Source organism: Lolium rigidum, chromosome 5, assembly GCF_022539505.1.
Source record: "Lolium rigidum isolate FL_2022 chromosome 5, APGP_CSIRO_Lrig_0.1, whole genome shotgun sequence".
Classification (NCBI taxonomy): Eukaryota; Viridiplantae; Streptophyta; class Magnoliopsida; order Poales; family Poaceae; genus Lolium; species Lolium rigidum.
Genome location: NC_061512.1, coordinates 218,470,010 through 218,490,392, shown reverse-complemented (window position 1 = coordinate 218,490,392; position 20,383 = coordinate 218,470,010). Strand labels below are relative to the sequence as shown.

At 44.7% G+C, this 20,383-nt stretch overlaps 1 protein-coding gene across 1 annotated transcript; it reads left to right on the top strand.

Annotated features, from left to right (window-relative positions):
- Positions 1–319: 319 nt before the first annotated feature.
- Positions 320–1,350, top strand: LOC124651567 (2-hydroxyisoflavanone dehydratase-like). The gene has a single exon (XM_047190628.1). It carries the CDS (start codon positions 337–339, stop codon positions 1,288–1,290), a length of 954 nt encoding a protein of 317 aa, XP_047046584.1. The 5' UTR covers positions 320–336; the 3' UTR covers positions 1,291–1,350.
- Positions 1,351–20,383: the final 19,033 nt, after the last annotated feature.

Below are 20,383 nucleotides of genomic sequence, written 5' to 3'. Positions count from 1 at the left end.
ATATAATTATTTGATATTTTGGACAATTTAATTTTTCAAATAATTATATTTGTATGGGTAAATAACCAAATGGCTGAAATTGCGGAAAAAAAGTCCGCTGGAACCAAATGGGCATGAACTAATCATCGATGGAACGTGCACCTTTAAGCAATGATTGAAATGCAAAAAATAAAATGCAGAATTAATATTATATGGTTGGTTCCATTTTATTCTATGTTAAGGTAGTCACCCACTGATTGCATTTGTTCAGCATTGGATGGGTCATGGGTGGTCGTTGAAGGAGGGAATCCACTTGTTATTCTTGAGCTTGAGTGTTCGGCCTCGCCTGCACCAGCAATGGATCCAGCCACCAAACTGAGTTTCGACTCGCCGCTCCTCCGCGTGTACGAGGACGGCCGAGTGGAGCGGCTCTTCGGCACGGAGACCACCCCAGCGGGCTTCGACGCGGCCACCGGCGTCACCTCCAAGGACGTCGTCCTCGACGGCACCATCGGCGTCTTCGCCCGCCTCTACATCCCAGCGGACCTGCTGCCTGGCTCAAACACCGAGCCCAAGAAACTTCCGATCCTCGTCTATTTCCACGGCGGTGGCCTGGTGCTCGAGTCGGCGTCCTCTCCGACGTACCACAGGTACCTCAACCTCCTCGTCTCCAAGGCCGGCGTTCTTGCTGTGTCGGTCAACTACCGCCTTGTGCCGGAGCACCCGATTCCCGCGGCCTACAACGGTGCCTGGATGGCGTTCAGGTGGGCTGCGTTGAGGGACGATCCGTGGCTGTCGGAGCACGGCGACGCTGGTAGAATCTTCCTGGCTGGCGACAGCGGCGGCGCGAACATCGTTCACAACATGGCGATGATGGCCGGCACCCAGGACGGTTTGCCCCCAGGGGTAGTGCTGGAGGGCGCGATCGTGCTTCACCCCATGTTCGGAGGCAAGGAACCAGTCGACAGCGAGGCCATGTACACTAGAGAGATAATGGGGAAGCTTTGGCCTCTGATATGTCCGGACAGCGCGGAAGGGTTGGACGACCCGAGGCTGAACCCGATGGCTCGTGGAGCGCCGAGCCTGCAGAAGCTGGCGTGCCGGAAGCTACTCATCTGTTCGACGGATCTTGACTACGCATGGCCAAGGGCGGCGACGTACTGTGAGGCCGTGAAGGCGAGCGGGTGGCGCGGCACGGTGGAGTGGATGGAGTCCGTGGGAGAGGAGCATGTGTTCTTCATCAATAAGCCGGAGTGCGATGAGTCTCTGAAGCTGATGGACCGGGTGGTCGCCTTCCTCGCCGGCAATTGATTCAGAGGAGATTCATGTGCTCAGTGTATTTTTCATTTGCATATCTTGTCTCGTTCGTGTTACAAGCGCAATCAGAAGCATGGAAAAAAATAGCGGGCTATTCCAATGCTAATAGCACGCTATAGCATATCTGGAGAGCCGACGCTACGCTATTTCGGCACGCTATAGCATGCTAATAGTGTATTTTTAGACCCACGCTATTTTGTTATAGCACGCTATTTTTTTCCTTGATCAGAAGTCCGCGGTAATACTAATTTCTGATGCACCTCGGAGATTCATAAAACAGCCGGAATATCAGTCAGCCGCAATACCATGCATGCAGTCAAGTTGCAATTGGTAATTGATTCAGAGGAGCAAGTACTGCTCCCTCTCCGTTTGTGTTACAGCTTACAAGTACTTTGCTTATGATGCACATCAGGAATTCAGAATCAATCCAAGTGTTTGGAACTGGAAAATGGCGTGTTCCTGTAATACTTAACCATTCGTCGAATGCACAATCAGAACTCTGCGCGCTAATTTGTACTGTACAAAATTCAGAAACAACCAAAATATCAGCAAAGTCCATTTTGCTTCAACCATGCAATGAAGTTGCAACTGGAAATTGATTCAGAGGAACATATCTTGTTCCGTTCCTGTTTTTAGAGGTAAGGCCCTTAGGCCCTGCTTTAACTTAATAAAGCCACACCGGCAGAATCCACGATACAACCATCCAGCTTACATAACACACACATAACGGAGAGCTCCCAGTTCATCCGCTCACACTCATACAGCCACCACAAGTCCAACACAGGTCCAAACACAGATACACAAATGAAGAGCAGACTCAGGCTTGGGCTTGCTCCCTTAGGCTGGAATGTAGACGCTTGATCTCCTCCATCGCCGCGTCCAACAGGCTCCTATCCGTCGACTTCACCAGCATCCGCCATTGCTGCATATAGATGAGCATTTTGTAGAGCACGTCAGACGGGTTACTGATAAGCGAGCCGTCAAAGATCATCTTATTCCTAACGTTCCAGAGGGCCCAACATTGCGCAGCGAAAGCAAACCAAACAAGTCTACGATAGCGTCCAGAAAGACCCTGAGCGATCGCTAGGAACTCGCCAGCCCCTGCTGGGTTCCAATCACAGTGCAGGATCTCCCCAGTCGCTGCCCACATAAATCTGGCAAGGAGCAACCAAAGAAGAGATGGCTGCAGTCCTCAACCTCGCCACACAGGCCGCAATCCCCATTGCTTGGGCCATGACGCTTAGCAATCTGCTCCGCACTAGGTAACCGACCTCGATCAGCTGCCGTGAGGAAGATCTTGATCCTCGGCGGCACTCGCAGACTCCAAACCTCCTTAAAGTGTGTCACCGCCGCCCCCTGCGATAGACGGACATAAAGGGAACGAGCCGAATACGCCCCAGAGGCCTCCAAACTCCAGGAGACCCCATCCTCCTCCTCAGAGGGCGCAAACCCCTCAATCTCTCTGGTCAGGTTATCCCATTCCACCAGCTCGACCATGCTGAACTGCCTACGGAAATGGATACGCCAGCCCTCCCCATCGCGGGCCGAGTGCACCGTCAAGAAGGGAAGGGAGCAGCAACCAAACAGGTTGGGGTATCTATCGCGCAACGGTGATCGCCCAGACCACCAGTCCAGCCAAAAGTAGGTGCGTCGCCCGCTCCGCACCTGGTGTTTAGCTCCCAGCTTGAAGTACCACTTAAGTTTTTGCAAAGCATTCCAGAATTGCGACCCTTTCTTGGGTATCCCCGGCCCGAAGATGTCATTATCTCCCAAGTATTTCGCTCTCAGCAGATCTACCCATAGACCCTCTGCGTTCTGATAGAGCTTCCAGATCCATTTAAGCATTAAGGCAATGTTCATAATGCGCGTATTAAGAATGCCGAGCCCTCCCAGCTCCTTAGGTTTACATACGGTCGCCCAATCAACCATATGGTACTTTCTCTTCTGTCCCACCCCTTCCCAAAAGAAGCGGGACCTCACCTTGTCAAAGCTTGCATGAGTCGCATCGAACAGCATGTACATACTCATAGCAAACATAGGGAGGCTCGACAAGCAAGAATTCGTAAGTTCCAGCCTGCCCGCAGAAGCGAGGAAAAGCCCTTGCCACGGATCCACCCTGTTCCCCACTTTTCCGGTCAGAAAGTCCCAATCTGAGGTCCGGAGGGTCTTGTCACTCACAGGCAGCCCCAGGTAGGAGATAGGGAACTTCCCCAGCCTGCAGTTGAGGAGATTGGCAAACCGAATCTGATCCTGGTATGTAGTCCCTACTACAATGGCCTCACTCTTGTTGAAATTAATTTTCAACCCCGACATATTCTCAAAGCTCAGAAGGAGGAGCTTTAAGTTCGCTATCCCCAGCTCAGTCGGTTCAATAAGAATCATCGTATCGTCGGCGTACGCAGGTGAGTCACACCTCCCGGGATGAGATGCGGAACCACACCCCTCACATGACCCGCAAGACCCGCCTTGGAGATCATGGCAGCCAACGCATCGACCAAGAAGTCAAACAGAATCGGGGAGAGTGGGTCACCCTGCCGCACACCTCGCAAATTCCGGAAGAAAGGTCCAATCTCACCATTCACATTGACCGCAGTCTGGCCACCCGAGACCAGCTGAAGTAGGCGTTGAACCATGGCTCCCGAGAACCCTTTCCGACATAACACCTCCCGCAAGAAATCCCAGTTCACGCGATCGTAGGCCTTCTCAAAATCCAGCTTTAGGAAGAGACCCCCTAGCCTCTTGACCCGAAGCTCATGAGCAATCTCGTGTAAAGCAAGGACACCCTCGTGTAGCGCACGCCCTTTAATGAAGGCCGTCTGACTACGATCAATAGTCCTATGCGCCAGAGGAGCAAGTCTAATCGCATAAGCTTTAGCAATAAACTTGAAGATAACGTTGATAAGCGCAATAGGACGGAATTGTTTAATGGAGTCCGCCCCCGCCACCTTAGGAATGAGCGAAAGGATGCCAAAATTAAGGCGGGAGATCTCTACCCTCCCAAGGGCAAAGTCGTTGAGCAATTGGAGGATAGGCCCTTTCAAGATGGGCCAGAATCTCTTGTAAAAGGCAACCGGGAGCCCATCCGGTCCCGGCGCCGTGTCCCCCTTCATGCTGTGAAGCACTTCCTCCGAGGTCCTCGGCCGAGAAGGCCCGCTCCAGCCCCTCGTTCTCCTCCCGGAGACTCGCTTAGCCGCCGGCCACGAGGTTGGGACCAAGCCCCGGCAGACGGGTTTCGCCAGCTTGTCCCCATCGGTGGCGGTAGAAGTCATAGACATGGGCCAGAAGGTCCTTTTGTTCCGAGATTTCGCCCACATCCGAAACGAGCCGCGGAATACCACACTTCCGCCGCCTACCATTGGCAATGGCATGGAAGTAAGCCGTGCATGCGTCCCCCTGGAGCATCCACTGCGTGCGACTCCTCTGACGCCAGTATTCCTCATCAATCTTATCAGCGAGGATGAGTTGGTCTTCCAGATGATATCTCAGGGCCCACCCGTCCTCATCTAAACCAACCGAATCAGCCAGCCGATCGAGATCCACTACCTGGGCCATGAGGGCACCCCTGAACTCGCGTTTCGCCTTACCCAAATTGGCCCCCCAGCCCCGAAGAAACTGTCTAAGACTCCTTGCCACCGACAGCCAGGCATCTACACTACCTCGCTGCGGTCCCAGGTTAGCAAGGAACCCCTCGAGCTTACCCCGAACTGTTCCCACAAAGTCCGGAACCTCAAACCACCACGTCTGGAACATAAACCTGGAAGGTCTACTGACAGTGGCATCCCCGCTACATAGAAGCATTCCTGTTACAACTTGTAAGTGGCAGTTCCTTTATTACAGAGTTATTGCTCACCGAAGCTCAGGAGCGCCTGACAAAATCGGCCACGACGGCTTCTCCAGAAGGAATGGTGGGGATCGTCTAGCCAACTAGTACAAGAATCAGTAGCTTGCTAATTTGCTAGTTCATCTGTCCACTCCATTCGTACCTCTAGAAAATTAAGCAAAGGTTGCTTTCACGAATTCTGTTTTTGATTGAGCACAACAGCTTCGGAGCAACAGATCATAGTGTAACTAACAAAGAGCACAATAGCTTGCTGATTGAGCACTCCATTCAGATCATAGTGTAACTAAAACGACCGACGCAAAAAAGCTCTAACAAAGAGGAAAATACAACTAAAAATATAAACCTCAATTTCTCGCAAAAGTCTGGCCGAATTCGCTCCTGTGGACCTGTGGTGCCATCATAGCTCTCACAGCTGATGGATAAACTCAACAATTTGACCCACCAAAGTACCAGCAAAGACCTCTAGAGGATAATTTGAATCATCGCAATAGTAGACCACCGTGGATGGAGATTTGCAATAGCACCAAGCATATCCGCGGGGCACTCCCTGATCTAGGTTGCAGCCACGCTAGCATCGCCAGAGAAGGCCGACGATCTTTCTCGCAAAGGCTTGAAAGAATGTGTTGTTGAAGACAACGTTGTCGCTGATGGTGTAGATGAAGCCACGGCAACATAGAGCAAAAAAGAACAAATCATCCAAACACCAAGAATGCAAGCGGATAGCTCAACAACCCGAACCAACTTACTTAAACAATTTCTCATATTATACACGTGGAAAGCAGGTTGACGAGGTTCTTGACCTGGTTCTAGCGTGGGCATTGCATCTCTCAGCGCCAGGATCTGGCTTGCGGTACTCACTAGTAAGTAGAGAGGTAGCTGAAAGTGATGGTTTCGAACACAAGTATGTGGGTACTCCATGTAGAAACACATGACCACTAGCTAATCATGGAATGTTGGTGTGCTCTATTTCAAGCTATTCGTAGAAAAAAAATGCTTGCTCTATTTCTTTTGAAATGATGACTATTACTATTGAGACCAATAAAATCATTGAGAAAATAGAAGGGCATGGGCCTGAGTATGCCTATGAGATTGCATATCTAAGTAATGCTCTCGATGAAGAGCTAGCCTCCAAGGAGTCCCTTGAGGATAATTTTCTCTAGATTTTTCTGAAGTAAAGGAAACATATGGTAAAGCTCTTGTGTGGTGGATAAAAGGATAATTGTTGCAAAATAGAAAATTATGAGAGGATAATGGCACATGCTAAACTCACCAAGTCACACGAGTAACTTAAAGCTTCATATCTAAAAGAGCATGCTAAGTCACCTTTTAATGTTAATGATGATGCTTGTGCTACTAACTCCATTTCTTATGAAGCATCCATTTTTAAGGAGAATGTTGAGCTAAGTGCTCAACTTGAATTTCTAACGATCAATTATGGGAAATCGAAAGAAAGTCATGGAAAGCTCTCTAGCTCCCATGGGGATATTGTAGTCTTCCTTGATGGGTTAAATTTAACTCATAAGGCTATTATGTTAAAGGTAACATCTTGTGAGGCTCATGTGGACATTAGCACTACTTCTCAAAATGTTATATTGGTATATGCTAGTCCTAGTAATTCATTCACTCTTTTTTATGGGAACCATGAGCTGTATTGATTATAAAATAGAGTTCTTACAATCAGTACTGACATGCAAGATAGTGCCAAGTCGCTTAACACACCATTAGACTCACACTTCTTTAATTGCGCCGCGCCACCTGATTACTCTCTCTATTAATTTTCCTTAGCTCTAGTAGTGGGTACAAGTGAAGAATATCTTCGAATTCCATATATACACTCTAGGAAGTAGATCTATGAGCTTGATGGATCAACATCTTAAACCACCCTCTAACAATATTATTCAACAATGCCCGAAAGCCTTTGTAGGTTGATAATATGTTGTAGCTTGCTAAACATACTCTTGCTTAATTTAGACTTCTCGGCACTAGCCTAGTAAGGGATATGAGACCAGGCTGAATGGACTACAGATCCCGTCTCATCACGGATGATTCCACCTATTCTAGTCCTTCTGTTTGACAAGACAGTGAGCCTTCGCCTCATGGGCTTGCAACCTTTCGGGCAAAAGGCCTCGTCATTACTGCAACTGGGAACTCCTTGTCGCTCGACCCTTCGATCAATGCATTGTTGAGGGAAATCCTGTATGAGCCGCATTCACCTTGATCGGGTGGCGACGTTTCGAACCTACGACGCCTCATCGCGAGGAAAAAAAATACTACCTCCATCTAAAAATAGGTGTCTTAGTTTTGTTGTCTAGATATGAATGTATTTAGACATATTTTAGCTATATATATACATTCTTACCTAGAAAAAAGTTGAGACACCTATTTTTAAATAAAGGGAGCATTGAACTTTTCTTTAGCTTCTTGCTACCAAGGATTGACTTGACGCTAGCTCCGCAAGAAAAAGCAAGTTTTTTTAAGAAGGAGAAAGTCCACTTTTCATCCTTCAACTTTACGAAAAGTTCACGTTTCGTCCTAAAACTTATTTTTGGTTCAAAGTAGACCCTAAACTTCCCTAATCGATCACTAAGACGGTTCCAAGGATTTAATGTCGATACCCAGACCGACATGATAAAAAAAACCAGAGATTAATCACGTGTAGACTGAACCAAGTCGAACCGGTCTGACCGCACCAGTGCTCAAAATCCCAAATCTCATGGTCGTCAACCTCTACCTTCCCCCTCTGCTCCACCTCTAAACTCGATCTAGGGTGTCCGGGTACATGCACCCGCCGACGCTCGCGGAGGAAACTGCCACGCCTCCCGCTCCCCTAGCGCCATCCATTAATGTGGCAAACTGCTGGCCGACGCTGACCCATGATGAGGTCGCCGCGGCCTTCGGCGCCTTTGCGGAGGTCCTTCAGGTCAGGGTCGTGCGCGTCATCGTCTGGTTCCACGAGCCGGTCGCCATGGGGGCTGGGGTGGACGATCTTGACGCGCGTCTCTGACGAGCATCTTCCTTGTTGGACGGGGTCGCACCCCTGCCGTCTTGCTGGATGCTTTGCCGGACAAGATGCGCGCCATGTGGAGCGACTGTGCTGTTGGTGTCGTCCCTCAACCTCTGTTTCCTCAGCATGAAGAGGATCTTCTTCCCGCACGGCAGCAGCAAGGTGGCGACATTCAACACTCCCTCCCTCCGGTAGCTATGCTGCTTCGGCGGCGCCTCGGCTCAACAGCAGAGCAGGGTCGAGTTCCTTGCCGGCATGGACACGCTCCGCCGGCTCTCAGGATACTAGAAAATGGACACGCTCCGCCGGCTTTCATGCAAGGAAGGAACATCCTTGATGGAGTAGCAGTTCTACATGAGACGGTACATGAGATGCATTCTAAGAAACTAAATGGGGTCATTTCAAAATTAGATTTTGAAAAGGCTTATGATAAGGTCAAATGGTCTTTCCTCCAACACTCAGGATGAAAGATTTTTCTCCTGAGTGGCGTGCTCTAATTTATGATTTTGTGTATGGAGGTAGCGTGGCAATTCGAGTCAATGATGACACCGGCCACTATTTTCAGACACAAAAAGGGTTACGCCAAGGAGATCCGCTATCACCGATGTTATTCAACATTGTAGCGGATATGTTGGCAATACTCATAGAGCGTGCCAAGTCTGATGGTCAAATTGATGGTGTGATTCCATATCTGGTTGATGGGGGTTTATCTATCCTTCAATATGCCGATGACACAATTCTTTTTATGGATCATGATCTCGAAAAGGCTCGTAATCTCAAATTAATTTTAGCAGCTTTCGAGCAGTTGTCGGGATTGAAAATTAACTTCCACAAAAGTGAATTGTTCTGTTTCGGCGATGCCCAAAATGATATGACTCTATATACAGAGTTATTTGGTTGTGGGCAAGGCCAATTTCCTATTCGGTATTTGGGTATTCCGATTCACTATCGGAGACTTACAATTGCTGTATGGAACATTTTGGAAGAAAGATTACAGAAACGCCTTAGTAGTTGGAAAGGAAAATTGTTGTCCCTAGGAGGAAGATTGGTACTCATTAATTCGGTACTGACAAATATGGTACTGTATATGTTATCATTCTTTTTTCTGCCGAAAGGAATTCTCCATAAACTCGATTATTATCGATCCAGATTCTTTTGGCAAGGGGATAGCGAGAAAAAGAAATATCGATTGGTTAAATGGAGTATAGTTTGTAGTCCCAAAGATCAAGGCGGACTTGGAGTTCACGACCTGAAGGTCAAGAATTCAGCTCTGCTAGGTAAATGGCTTTTTAAGCTTCTTACCGAGGTTGGGATTTGGCAAACTATTCTTCGAAGAAAGTATATCGGCTCGAAGACGCTCTCCCAAGTGGTTTGGAAACCCGGGGATTCTCACTTCTGGGCTGGTCTTATGGCGACAAAAAATATCTTCTTTAGCCATGGTATTTTTTCTATTAAGAATGGAGCACAGATACGGTTCTGGGAAGATGTTTGGTTGGACAATGCTTCCCTGAGTGAACAATATCCTGCTTTGTATAGTATTGTTCGTCGCAAAGGTGATACCATTGCTACAGTAATGACTACCTCACCTCCGAATGTGATGTTCAGACGGTTTTTTTTTTTTGAAACTAATTACTGCAGGGGAGCCCCCCACAGCCTTTTATTAATTGTGAAACAAATAGTATATACAAAAAGTACAAAGAAGGATAGAAAAACTACCTACAGCTATGTACAAAGATTTACAACAAGTTGTCAAGCCATGATGACAAAATGGGCACAGAACTTTCTTTTACCCTATGCTTAAGCAGGGTAACATCGAAACAAAACCCTCCTTCCAATTCCTGAAAGTTGGCCTTATATTCTTGAAGATCTTGTTATTTCTCTGCTTCCATATATTCCAGCAAGCCAAAATTATAATCTCCACAAAACAGGGACCCTTGAATCGTTTTTTTGTATTCTTCAGCATCTCTGGTCCTGATCCTTGTGCCCAGTTTATTTGTAAGTATATCCACACTCTGACACTAAAAGTACACTCAAAGAATAAGTGAGACCAATCTTCCAAAGCATCAGTAGAGCAAAGAACACAAGTATGATCCGAGGTAACTTGCCAGTGCCTTCTCCTGAGCATATCCTTCGTGTTGATTCTATCATGCAAGATGAGCCATGCAAAAATTTTATGCTTGGAAGTACATTTACTCTTCCAGATCCATCGTGAAGGAAAATGAGACATTATATGTTGAAAACTCATTCTATAGACCTGGATCTGGGGACAAAAGCTCCAGATTTATTACTTGTGATAAGCCACTGATCATTATTATTCTGAATTACAACTCCTGATAACAGCTCTTGAAGTGTTCTTAGTTCAGCAGCAGCTTCATTTGAAATAGGAAGATGAAAAGCTTGTGCTGGATCAGTAATTTGTAAAGCCTCTTTGACTGAGATGAGCTTGTCCTTGGCAAATGAAAAGAGTCTTGGAAAACTTTCATGAATAACCCGATCATTCCAATTATCAGACCAGAATAGAATTGTTTCCCCATTTCCAAGCTTGCAATGTGCCACTTGTCTGTATATATCAAACAATTTCATAATGTTTCTCCACCAAAAAGATCCACAAACAGTGACTGCATGCGGCACCTCCTTGTAATAATATGTATTTCTAATTAATTTGACCCAAGGAAGATCCACATTATTATAGAATTTATGTAACTGCTTCATCATAAGACATTTATTTTGGATCTTCAGATTTATGATACCCAAACCTCCCTTATCCTTTGGCTTACATATCATATCCCAAGAAGCTAAAGAGTGCACTTTGTCATCATCTTTCCTTTTCCTCCACAAACAATTCCTCCTAGCTTTATCAATTACATCTACCACTCCATCTGGTATGTCCAATGTGCTAAGATAATGGATAGGCATTGAGGACAGAACTGAATTAACCAAAATTAATCTATCACCATATGATAAGAAGGAAGCAGATGCAGTAAGCCTCCTTTCAACTCTATCAGTGAGTGGGGACAGATCTCTTATTGTCGGCCTAGTTGTTCCCATGGGAATACCAAGGTATGGGAAAGGCATGGAGGCAATGTTGCATTGTATTTGTGTTGAAAGAATCTCAGTTTCCTCCTGAGAAATATTAATCGGTACAAGGGATGATTTGTGATAATTGACCTTGAGTCCAGTAAAAGCTGTGTATTCTTCAAGAACATCTTTCAAAACTTGTAACTGATCTGCCTCAGCTGGTAACATGATAATAGTATCATCAGCATATTGCACAATAGGATAATCATTACTACCTCTATTTGGAATTGGTGCTTACAATCTCCCTGCTCTGTATGCATTATTGACATAACTTTGCAATAAATCACCACCTAGAACATACAAAAGGGGAGATAGTGGGTCCCCCTGTCTGACTCCTCTTCTGCATAAAAATGTTTTACCAGGTACTCCATTCAATAGAATAGCAGAAGAACCAGAAGCCAGAATCTCTGATACCCAAAGAATGAAGGTTGGATCAAAACCTTTTAATTCCATAATCTTTATGATAGCTTTGTGCTCAATTGTATCAAAAGCCTTTTCAAAATCTAATTTTAGCACAATAACTTTCCTCTTGGATTTATGACACTGATGGAGATATTCAAAAGTCCATGCCAAACAATCCTGAATAGTTCTGCCCTTTATAAACCCATATTGGTTTTCATGTATACATCTTGTAATCTGTATTTGGAGTCTGTTAGCAGCAAGTTTTGTGAGAAATTTCAAACATGTGTTTGTTAGAGAAATTGGTCTGAAATCATTGACTGTTTTACGGAGATAGATTTTTGGGAATCAAAGTTATGTATGAGCTGTTGATACTTTCCAAAGGAGCTTGACCCTTATGAAAATGTTTGCACAAATTAAAGAAATCCTCCTTGATGATAGGCCAACATTTTTTAACAAACAGACCATTAAAACCATCTGGCCCTGGGGCTCTATCAGTTTTCATGTGCTTTACCACTCCCTCAATTTCTTCTGTAGTAAATTCTTGAGACAAAATATCCAAGCCTTCAACTGGAGTGATCAGATGTGATATATCTGCTTGTGTGGCAGATTCATTTGTAACTCCCATTCTGTTCTTATAACATGTCCAAAAAGCATTTGCCTTCTGATTGTGCTCCACCATAGAATTACCTTGCTCATCCTTTATTACTGATATAACATTATATCTATATCTTTCAGTTGCTTTTGCATGGAAGAACTTTGTATTTTCTCCTCCTAATTTTATCCATCTTATGGTGCATCTATTCTTCCAGTAATCAGACTGTATACCCAACAGTTTCTTGAGATGTACCTTTACAATATTTCTGAAATTAAATTCCTCCCTGCTTAAGTCCACTGGAATCCTCCAAATTATCAAAAAACAAAATGACTTTGCTGCATTTGCTCAATAAGCAATTTCGAGATGAGACAGATTCTTTCCCCATTTCTTGAGAGCATATCTGAGATTTTTAAATTTGGCAGCCAATACTGAGGTTACATTGTTCTTGTGTGTAGGTAACTCCCAAGCCTTCCTCACCACTTCCATAAATCCTGGTTGCTCCAGCCAAATATTCTCAAATCTAAAAATTTTTGCCTTTGGAATGGAGGTAGAAATAGACACCACACAGGGAGTATGATCAGAGGTAGATTTTGATAAAGGAAAGACCATAGTATTGGGGAACTTAAGAGTCCACTCACAAGAGGTGAAAAACCAATCTAATTGTTCCATCAATGGTGTGGCTTGCATGTTAGACCAGGTAAAACGTCTGCCTTTCAGTGGTAATTCCAATAGGCCCAGGTGACTAATGATGCTATTGAAAAGGAAGATATCTGCCATGTCAGCCCCTGGTTTATTCCTATTATCAATTGATCTCATGAAATTAAAATCCCCTATAAGTAGCCAATTCTCATGTAAAGGAATATCCAAATCATGCAACCATTGAACAAATTCATCCCTCATAATTCCTCTATAAGGACCATACACAGTGACCAAAGTCCAATTTTTAGCAGTATGAGCAGAGGCAAACTTAATTTTGATAGCAGATTGAGTTGTTTCTAAAAGTGTACCCATGAAAACTTTGCTGTTCCAAAGAACAATGATTCCTCCAGAAGCACCAATAGAAGGCACATACACAAATCTGTCAAATCTTTTGGGACAGAAAGTCCTGATAAAGGAGTGCTCAAAGGATTCACATTTTGTTTCTTGCAAACATATAATGGTACAGTTACTTTCATCAATTTTATTGTACACCAGTAATCTTTTATCTTTATCATTCAAGCCCCTGACATTCCAACAAAGCACATTCCAATCAACTTTCATTTTTGAGGGACTATTCATTGAAACCAGAAAACAGAGGAGTAATAGTGAACCATGCATAACAGGCCACATATACAAAGTACCAAGACCATAGAGATAGTAATAATATCATTACAGGCACCACTAGCATAAAAGTTCTCATACTTCCAAAATATAATCCCCTGACTGACACAAAAGCAATACTGATTGCCTGACAGAAAAGCTTAATCTTCATTGGATGACTTCTTCTTCTTGGGGTCCTGAGGGGCAGCCATAAGCTTTTCCCTTGTCAATTCTTCATCTGAGATCTCCAGTTGTCTTCCAATGCGCTGCAGAACTGGCACAGGAATAAAAGGAGTGACCTCCTCTCCTTCAACTCTATCTGGTTTGGATGCCTTTGGTTTTCTCTTGACTGAACTTTTGTCTTGTATACTCTCAAACTTGTACCCATCAGTTTTAGCCATGTGTATGGTGCACCTTCTAACAGAGGTATCAGTCAAAGAAGAACTATCACTTTTTTCAGTAAAGAGAGAGGAACCAACAGCAAAAGAATTCCTCCTGGAACTCTTCTTCCAAGCCTGCTTCTGAATCTGAGCCTGTGCTTTGAGTGCACTTCTTGTAACTCTGGTAGTTGGAGGAATAACTCTTTTCCCTCTTCTAGCAACAGCCTTTCCCATATCCTCAATAACATCACAATTACTATGTTCTAATTCTGGGAATAAAGGCATACTCCTGGTGATCCAATCAAACTTATATGCTGGCAAAACAGAAGGAATTGCATTCATGAAGAAAGCAGGCACTAAACCCTTGTAAATTTTTTCCAAGACCATATCCTTAGGCAGAACAGGACCAACATCACATCTATGCATAAAATTTGTATAAGCAGGAAAAACCCTATCCAGAAGAGATATGAGATCCTTGCCCAACACCTGAAACTGCACTTCAATTCTGTTGATAACCAGCTGCTGTGGGACAGAGCTCATATTGACAGAACCTTCAGAACTTGAAGAATTGATAATAGCAGAGTCATTGAATTGATGGCTTTCCTGAACCACTGGCTGCACCATCTCCTGATGTTGCTCCCCTATCTCATCTTCTACCTCCATGATTTGATCATGCACTTGTTCAAGAACAACGAGTGGATGTTGCATCCCCTGTACATTGTCATGAGGCTGCACCTGCTCCTGCTCATCCCAACCTATCTCAGGAAACTGTGGGTTCACAAAGTTGTTCAAATTGGGCATCAGCTGTCCTGGTAAAGGATGTGGGTTGCCATTGAGAGGCATTTGATCTTCATCATGAGGCAGAGCATCAGCATATTCTGCAGTAAGGATAAAGCAAGCAGCAGTCCAGGATTCCTTAACTCCTCCAACAGAGGCAAATTTACTAAAAACCACATCCCTGGGAACCTTAGCTTCAGAAGGAAAAGCCACATAGCATATAGTTCTCTCAAGCAGCACATCATCCTGATGCCAATGCAGAAGTTTCCCAAAGGTACTGATGGCATTGGCTAAATCATAATCGTTTCTAAAATCCAGAGGAATACTTAGGAACATGAGCCAACCATGGCGAAAGCCTTGCACAGCCCTGTGATTCTCCCTATCATCATGATTAATAAAACGCACAAAAACCCCTTGCTGCATCTGATAAGGGATATGATTCACTAGAGCGGCTCTAGCCGCGGATCTGCGCGGACGATAGAACCCTAACCCAAGCAAGCATGGTTGAACCTCTTCCACCGTGCGTTGCAGATGATCTTCAATGAAATTCCGTACCTGCTGCCGCCAATGCGGAATAAGGGGGCCCGGCGGCGGCGGCAGAAGCTCGGCAACACAGATGTTGTCATGGCGGCGAGGCGGGTCAACAGATGGACTATAGAAAGTCCGAGGCAGACGAGTAGGGCCACCGTCGATGACCTGGTGTCCATGCGGCAGCCAAGGAGTAGGGTCAACCTCAAAGTTCGCCATTGGAGTATGTTTAGACGGAGGTGGTGGAAGCGGAGACGACGAGGGCAGGGAAACAGGGGAAGAGCTGTCTAGACCAGGCGCTGGGGTACGTTTAGCGATATTAATTGAAGTCGAACCGGCGTGCTCCTCCAGGACAACCTCCTCCAGGTGGGAATCAATGTCTGCGCCGATAGAGGGTTCATTAATAGCAGCATTATTCTGTTTGGGCACCCATCTGACCGATTTGCTCTGTTTCCAATCCAAACAATCTTTCCGAAAGTGGCCATATCGAAAACAGAAACGACATCGAATTTTCCTTGTGCAGTCCTTAGCCACATGACCCATAGATAGACACCGTGAACACTCCCAAAATTGAAAGGCCATGTCATCAACCAAATTATCCAAAGCAATATATCCATGCGGGTCCTCCTCTTGTATTTCTGTATCGTGCACTACATTTGCACACCCTGAATTTGTATGAGAAGAGCTTGCACCTTGATCCCCAGACATATTCTTGCTTTGATCCACTATTTTTGGTTGCGCAAACTCAAAATGCTTGGTTGATCCAAACTTTAAAGAGGGCAAAGTAGTTGTAACATGAGTAGGGGGCAAAACAACACCAGTATTGAAATTTGGATCCTGATACCCTTTGCAAGCTGTATATGCAATAGAATCAGAGAAAGAGAGCTTTCCTGATGTCTCCTTATTGTTCCTCAAAATAGACTTAGGTTTTCCAAGCTTCAATGCATTCATTCCAAGTTGAACTCTTTTTTTTGTAGGGCTGACAAGAGTCCAGGATTGTTCACACTCCACCTGCCAATTGTTGAATTCTCTTTGCCAATTTGGACCACCCCAACTCCAAAGATGAAAGAAACACTTGAAATGTTTGCAAGCAAAACTTCTAAGGTTGAAAAGGTGGAAACCAATAGATTTGCTTGACACACAGAAGGAGAAAACTCTATCCCGAATCAGAGAAACTTTAAGATCACCACTGAAACCACCAGTTCTGTGCCTCTAGGGCAATTCCCACTGAGCTTTCATCAAGTTTAAAAGAAGCACGGCCAAAAGACACCACCATTGTGAAATGACCAGAGCTAGCAGATGGATGCACAGTTCGACCAAACTTAGATAAGCAAAATTTTGCAACCTTGATGCCAGGACCATAGTCAAGAATTTTTGACAAACTATAATGATCCATATGAAGAGAATCTTGATGCACATTAGAGCCAGCCCGTGTATTGGGAACAGTATCTTGATGCTCATTAGAGCCAGCCCGTGTATTGGGAACAGTGTCAGTGTGTGCATGAGCCATGCAAGACTGCTTGGACGAACCAGTGCTGCTCAACAATTGTCCCATACGAACTACATGGATAGGAAAATATAGCTTTGCTCCTACAGAGAAGTTATCCCTTGATTCTTTGTATCTGCAGCCGACAATTTTTCCTTTAGCATCAAGAAGAGAGATCCAATCATCCTTGACAGACAGAGAGAGGGATCCATCATAATCCTTCATCCTTCCTCGATCAAGATCTTTGTGTGTAGAGTAGGTAATCTTCCAAATCTTAGAGGGAGGAGCAAGATCCGCCAAAGAAGATGGTACCTTGGAGTTGATCGCCGTAGAAGTAGGATCCACCACTGTTGACTTACCCTTAAGATCGATAGCAGCTTGATCCGTGGGGGAACAATGAACAGATCCAACATTATAATCATCAGATGCAGGAGAAATGCAGTGATCAATGAAAGCATGGAACTCGGGGAACTCAATGACAGATCCAACTTTAAACACATCAACATCTTTGTGTATGGATCTACCAAAAATGGGAACCCTCTTGTCATCTAATAAAATGATCCAATTGGAAGAAGACCATCCCTGAATCTCCCCATCTTTGAGGTTGCGGATCCCATTATCCAAATCATGCACCGACAAAGGCTAACAGCATGGAATACTCTAGTTCAACGATTGCGAGATATTCACTTATCCCCTGAACCGGATGAATTTAGATGGAATATTCATGTAGATGGCACTTTCTCAGTCAAATCTTTATACAATGCGATCCTTCATTCTGATTTACCAGTTGATAATAATAAGAAAATTTGGAAGATGAAGATACCATTAAAAATTAATTTTTTTGGATGGTACCTTCGTCGAGGTGTTATTCTTACTAAAGATAATCTTGTTAAGCGGAATTGGCACGGAAGTTCACGGTGTGTTTTCTGTCATCATGATGAAACCATCAAACACCTCTTCTTCCAGTGTAGTTTTGCGAGATCTATATGGTCAGTAATCCAAGTAGTGTCTACCCTGTATCCCCCGACTAGTGTGGCAAATGTCTTTGGCAATTGGGTTCACGGTATTGATTCAAGGTTTAAGTTGCTTCTTAGGGTGGGGGCGCTATCAGTTATCTGGGCGCTTTGGCTGAGTAGAAATGACAAGATTTTTAATGATAAAAACTGTTCTTTGTTGCAGGTCATCTACAGATGTACAGGTATTCTCCGTTCATGGTTACCTCTTCAGCGGGTGGAGAACCGAGACCTATTTACGGAGGTCTGTACACGGTTGGAGGTTGGAGGCTACGGCGAGGGATACTTTTTCCCTACATGGGTGGCAGCATAGTCTACGGATTGACGCTCCACCCTCACCTTAGGCGTTATATAATTCATCGTCTCGATATGTATTTCGCCTTTTTTCATATACTGTTGGTTCCAGAAACTAGAACAGCTGTGTGCATCCTGGTTATGCGGAGGCTGGATGTAATTGCTTATCATAAGTTATAAAGCATCCTTTATCGAAAAAATGTGTTTGTTGATCTTCTATTCGTTTGCTGACAGAAGATGAGATGTATTCTACCTGCAATGTGTGCTGAGAACCCATGTACTATTGGTTTGTCTGAAATGAAATTTAGTTCTGAGAATCGTACTAGTGCAATGTTTGCAATGTGCTCACTTCAATACATTGTACATCTGAGAGCTTCACAGCAGATACAGTTCGTGCGTGCGTACAGTGAAAATATTGGATTATTGACCTCTTATGTGGAGCTTTGATCAGTTTCTTGAATTAACTGCTTTTCTAATGACAATTTTCTTCTTTGATGGGGTTATTACTAATTTCCAATGATTTGATCAGCTTCTTTGAATTATCTTGCTAACAACGAGTTTTTTCTTGGCACATTCAGAAATTAGTTGTAACACTGGCAGCAAAATATATAGCATAGATTAACGAGGATTCAGTAAGAAAAGCTGCCTAAATTTATCTCTGGTTTGAACAACATGAATTTAATCGTTGAAGTAGCAACTGAAGGAGATATGCCCTAGAGGCAATAATAAAGTGGTTATTATTTATATCTTTGTGTTTATGATAAATGTTTATATATCATGCTATAATTGTATTAACTGAAACATTAGTACACGTGTGATATGTAGACAACAAAGAAGTCCCTAGTATGCCTCTTAAACTAGCTTGTTGATTAATGGATGATTAGTTTCATAATCATGAACATTGGATGTTATTAATAACAAGGTTATATCATTGTATGAATGATGTAATGGACACACCCAATTAAGCATAGCATAAGATCACGTCATTGAGTTATTTGCTATAAGCTTTCGATACATAGTTACCTAGTCCTTATGACCATGAGATCATGTAAATCACTTATACCGGAAAGGTACTTTGATTACATCAAACGCCACTGCGTAAATGGGTGGTTATAAAGGTGGGATTAAGTATCCGGAAAGTATGAGTTGAGGCATATGGATCAACAGTGGGATTTGTCCATCCCGATGACGGATAGATATACTCCGGGCCCTCTCGGTGGAATGTCGTCTAATGTCTTGCAAGCATATGAATAAGTTCATAAGAGACCACATACCATGGTACGAGTAAAGAGTACTTGTCAGGAGACGAGGTTGAACAAGGCATAGAGTGATACCGATGATGAAACCTCGGACAAGTAAAATATCGCGTGACAAAGGGAATTGGTATCGTATGTGAATGGTTCATTCGATCACTGAAGTCATCGTTGAATATGTGGGAGCCATTATGGATCTCCGAGATCCCGCTATTGGTTATTGGTCGGAGTGAGTACTCAACCATGTCCGCATAGTTCACGAACCGTAGGGTGACACACTTAAGGTTTGATGTTGAAATGGTAGAACTTGAATATGGAATGGAGTTCGAATATTTGTTCGGAATCCCGGATGAGATCCCGGACATCACGAGGAGTTCCGGAATGGTCCGGAGAATAGGATTCATATATAGGAAGTCATATTCCAAGTTTGGAAATGATCCGGTGCATTTATGGCAGGTTCTAGAAGGTTCTAGAAAAGTCCGGAAGAAATCACCATGGAAAGTAGAGTCCCGGAGGGACTCCACCTTGCATGGCCAGCCAACCTTAAAGGGGAGGAGTCCAAGGTGGACTCCTCTAGGGTGGCCGGCCAACCCACCTCAAGGAAAGGTGGGAGTCCCACCTTGGGTAGGACTCCCTCCTTGAGTAGGTTTCCCACATATGGGAGGTTTTAGTGTTGGGGTCTTATTCGAAGACTTGGACTAGAACTCTTGGGGCTTCCACCTATATAATGAGGGGCATAGGAGAGGGGCTGGCCACTTCAAGCCTCAGCCTTGGCCGCACCCCTTAGAGGGCCGGCGCCCAACCCCTCTCTCTCCCCAAACCCTAGCGGTCTCTCTCCTCCACCACATCCCGCACGCTTAAGCGAAGCTCCGCCGGATTTCTCCACCACCACCGACACCACGCCGTCGTGTTGTCGGATTCAAGAGGAGCTACTACTTCCGCTGCCCGCTGGAACGGGGAGGTGGACATCGTCTTCATCAACAACCGAACGTGTGACCGAGTACGGAGGTGCTGCCCGTTCGTGGCGCCGGAAGCGATCGTGATCAAGATCTTCTACGCGCTTTTGCAAGCGGCAAGTGAACGTCTACCGCAGCAACAAGAGCCTCATCTTGTAGGCTTTGGAATCTCTTCAAGGGT

Bases quoted from the DNA above. Each gene is read 5' to 3' on its own strand.
- LOC124651567 (XM_047190628.1), top strand. From the start codon at position 337: ATGGATCCAGCCACCAAACTGAGTTTCGACTCGCCGCTCCTCCGCGTG.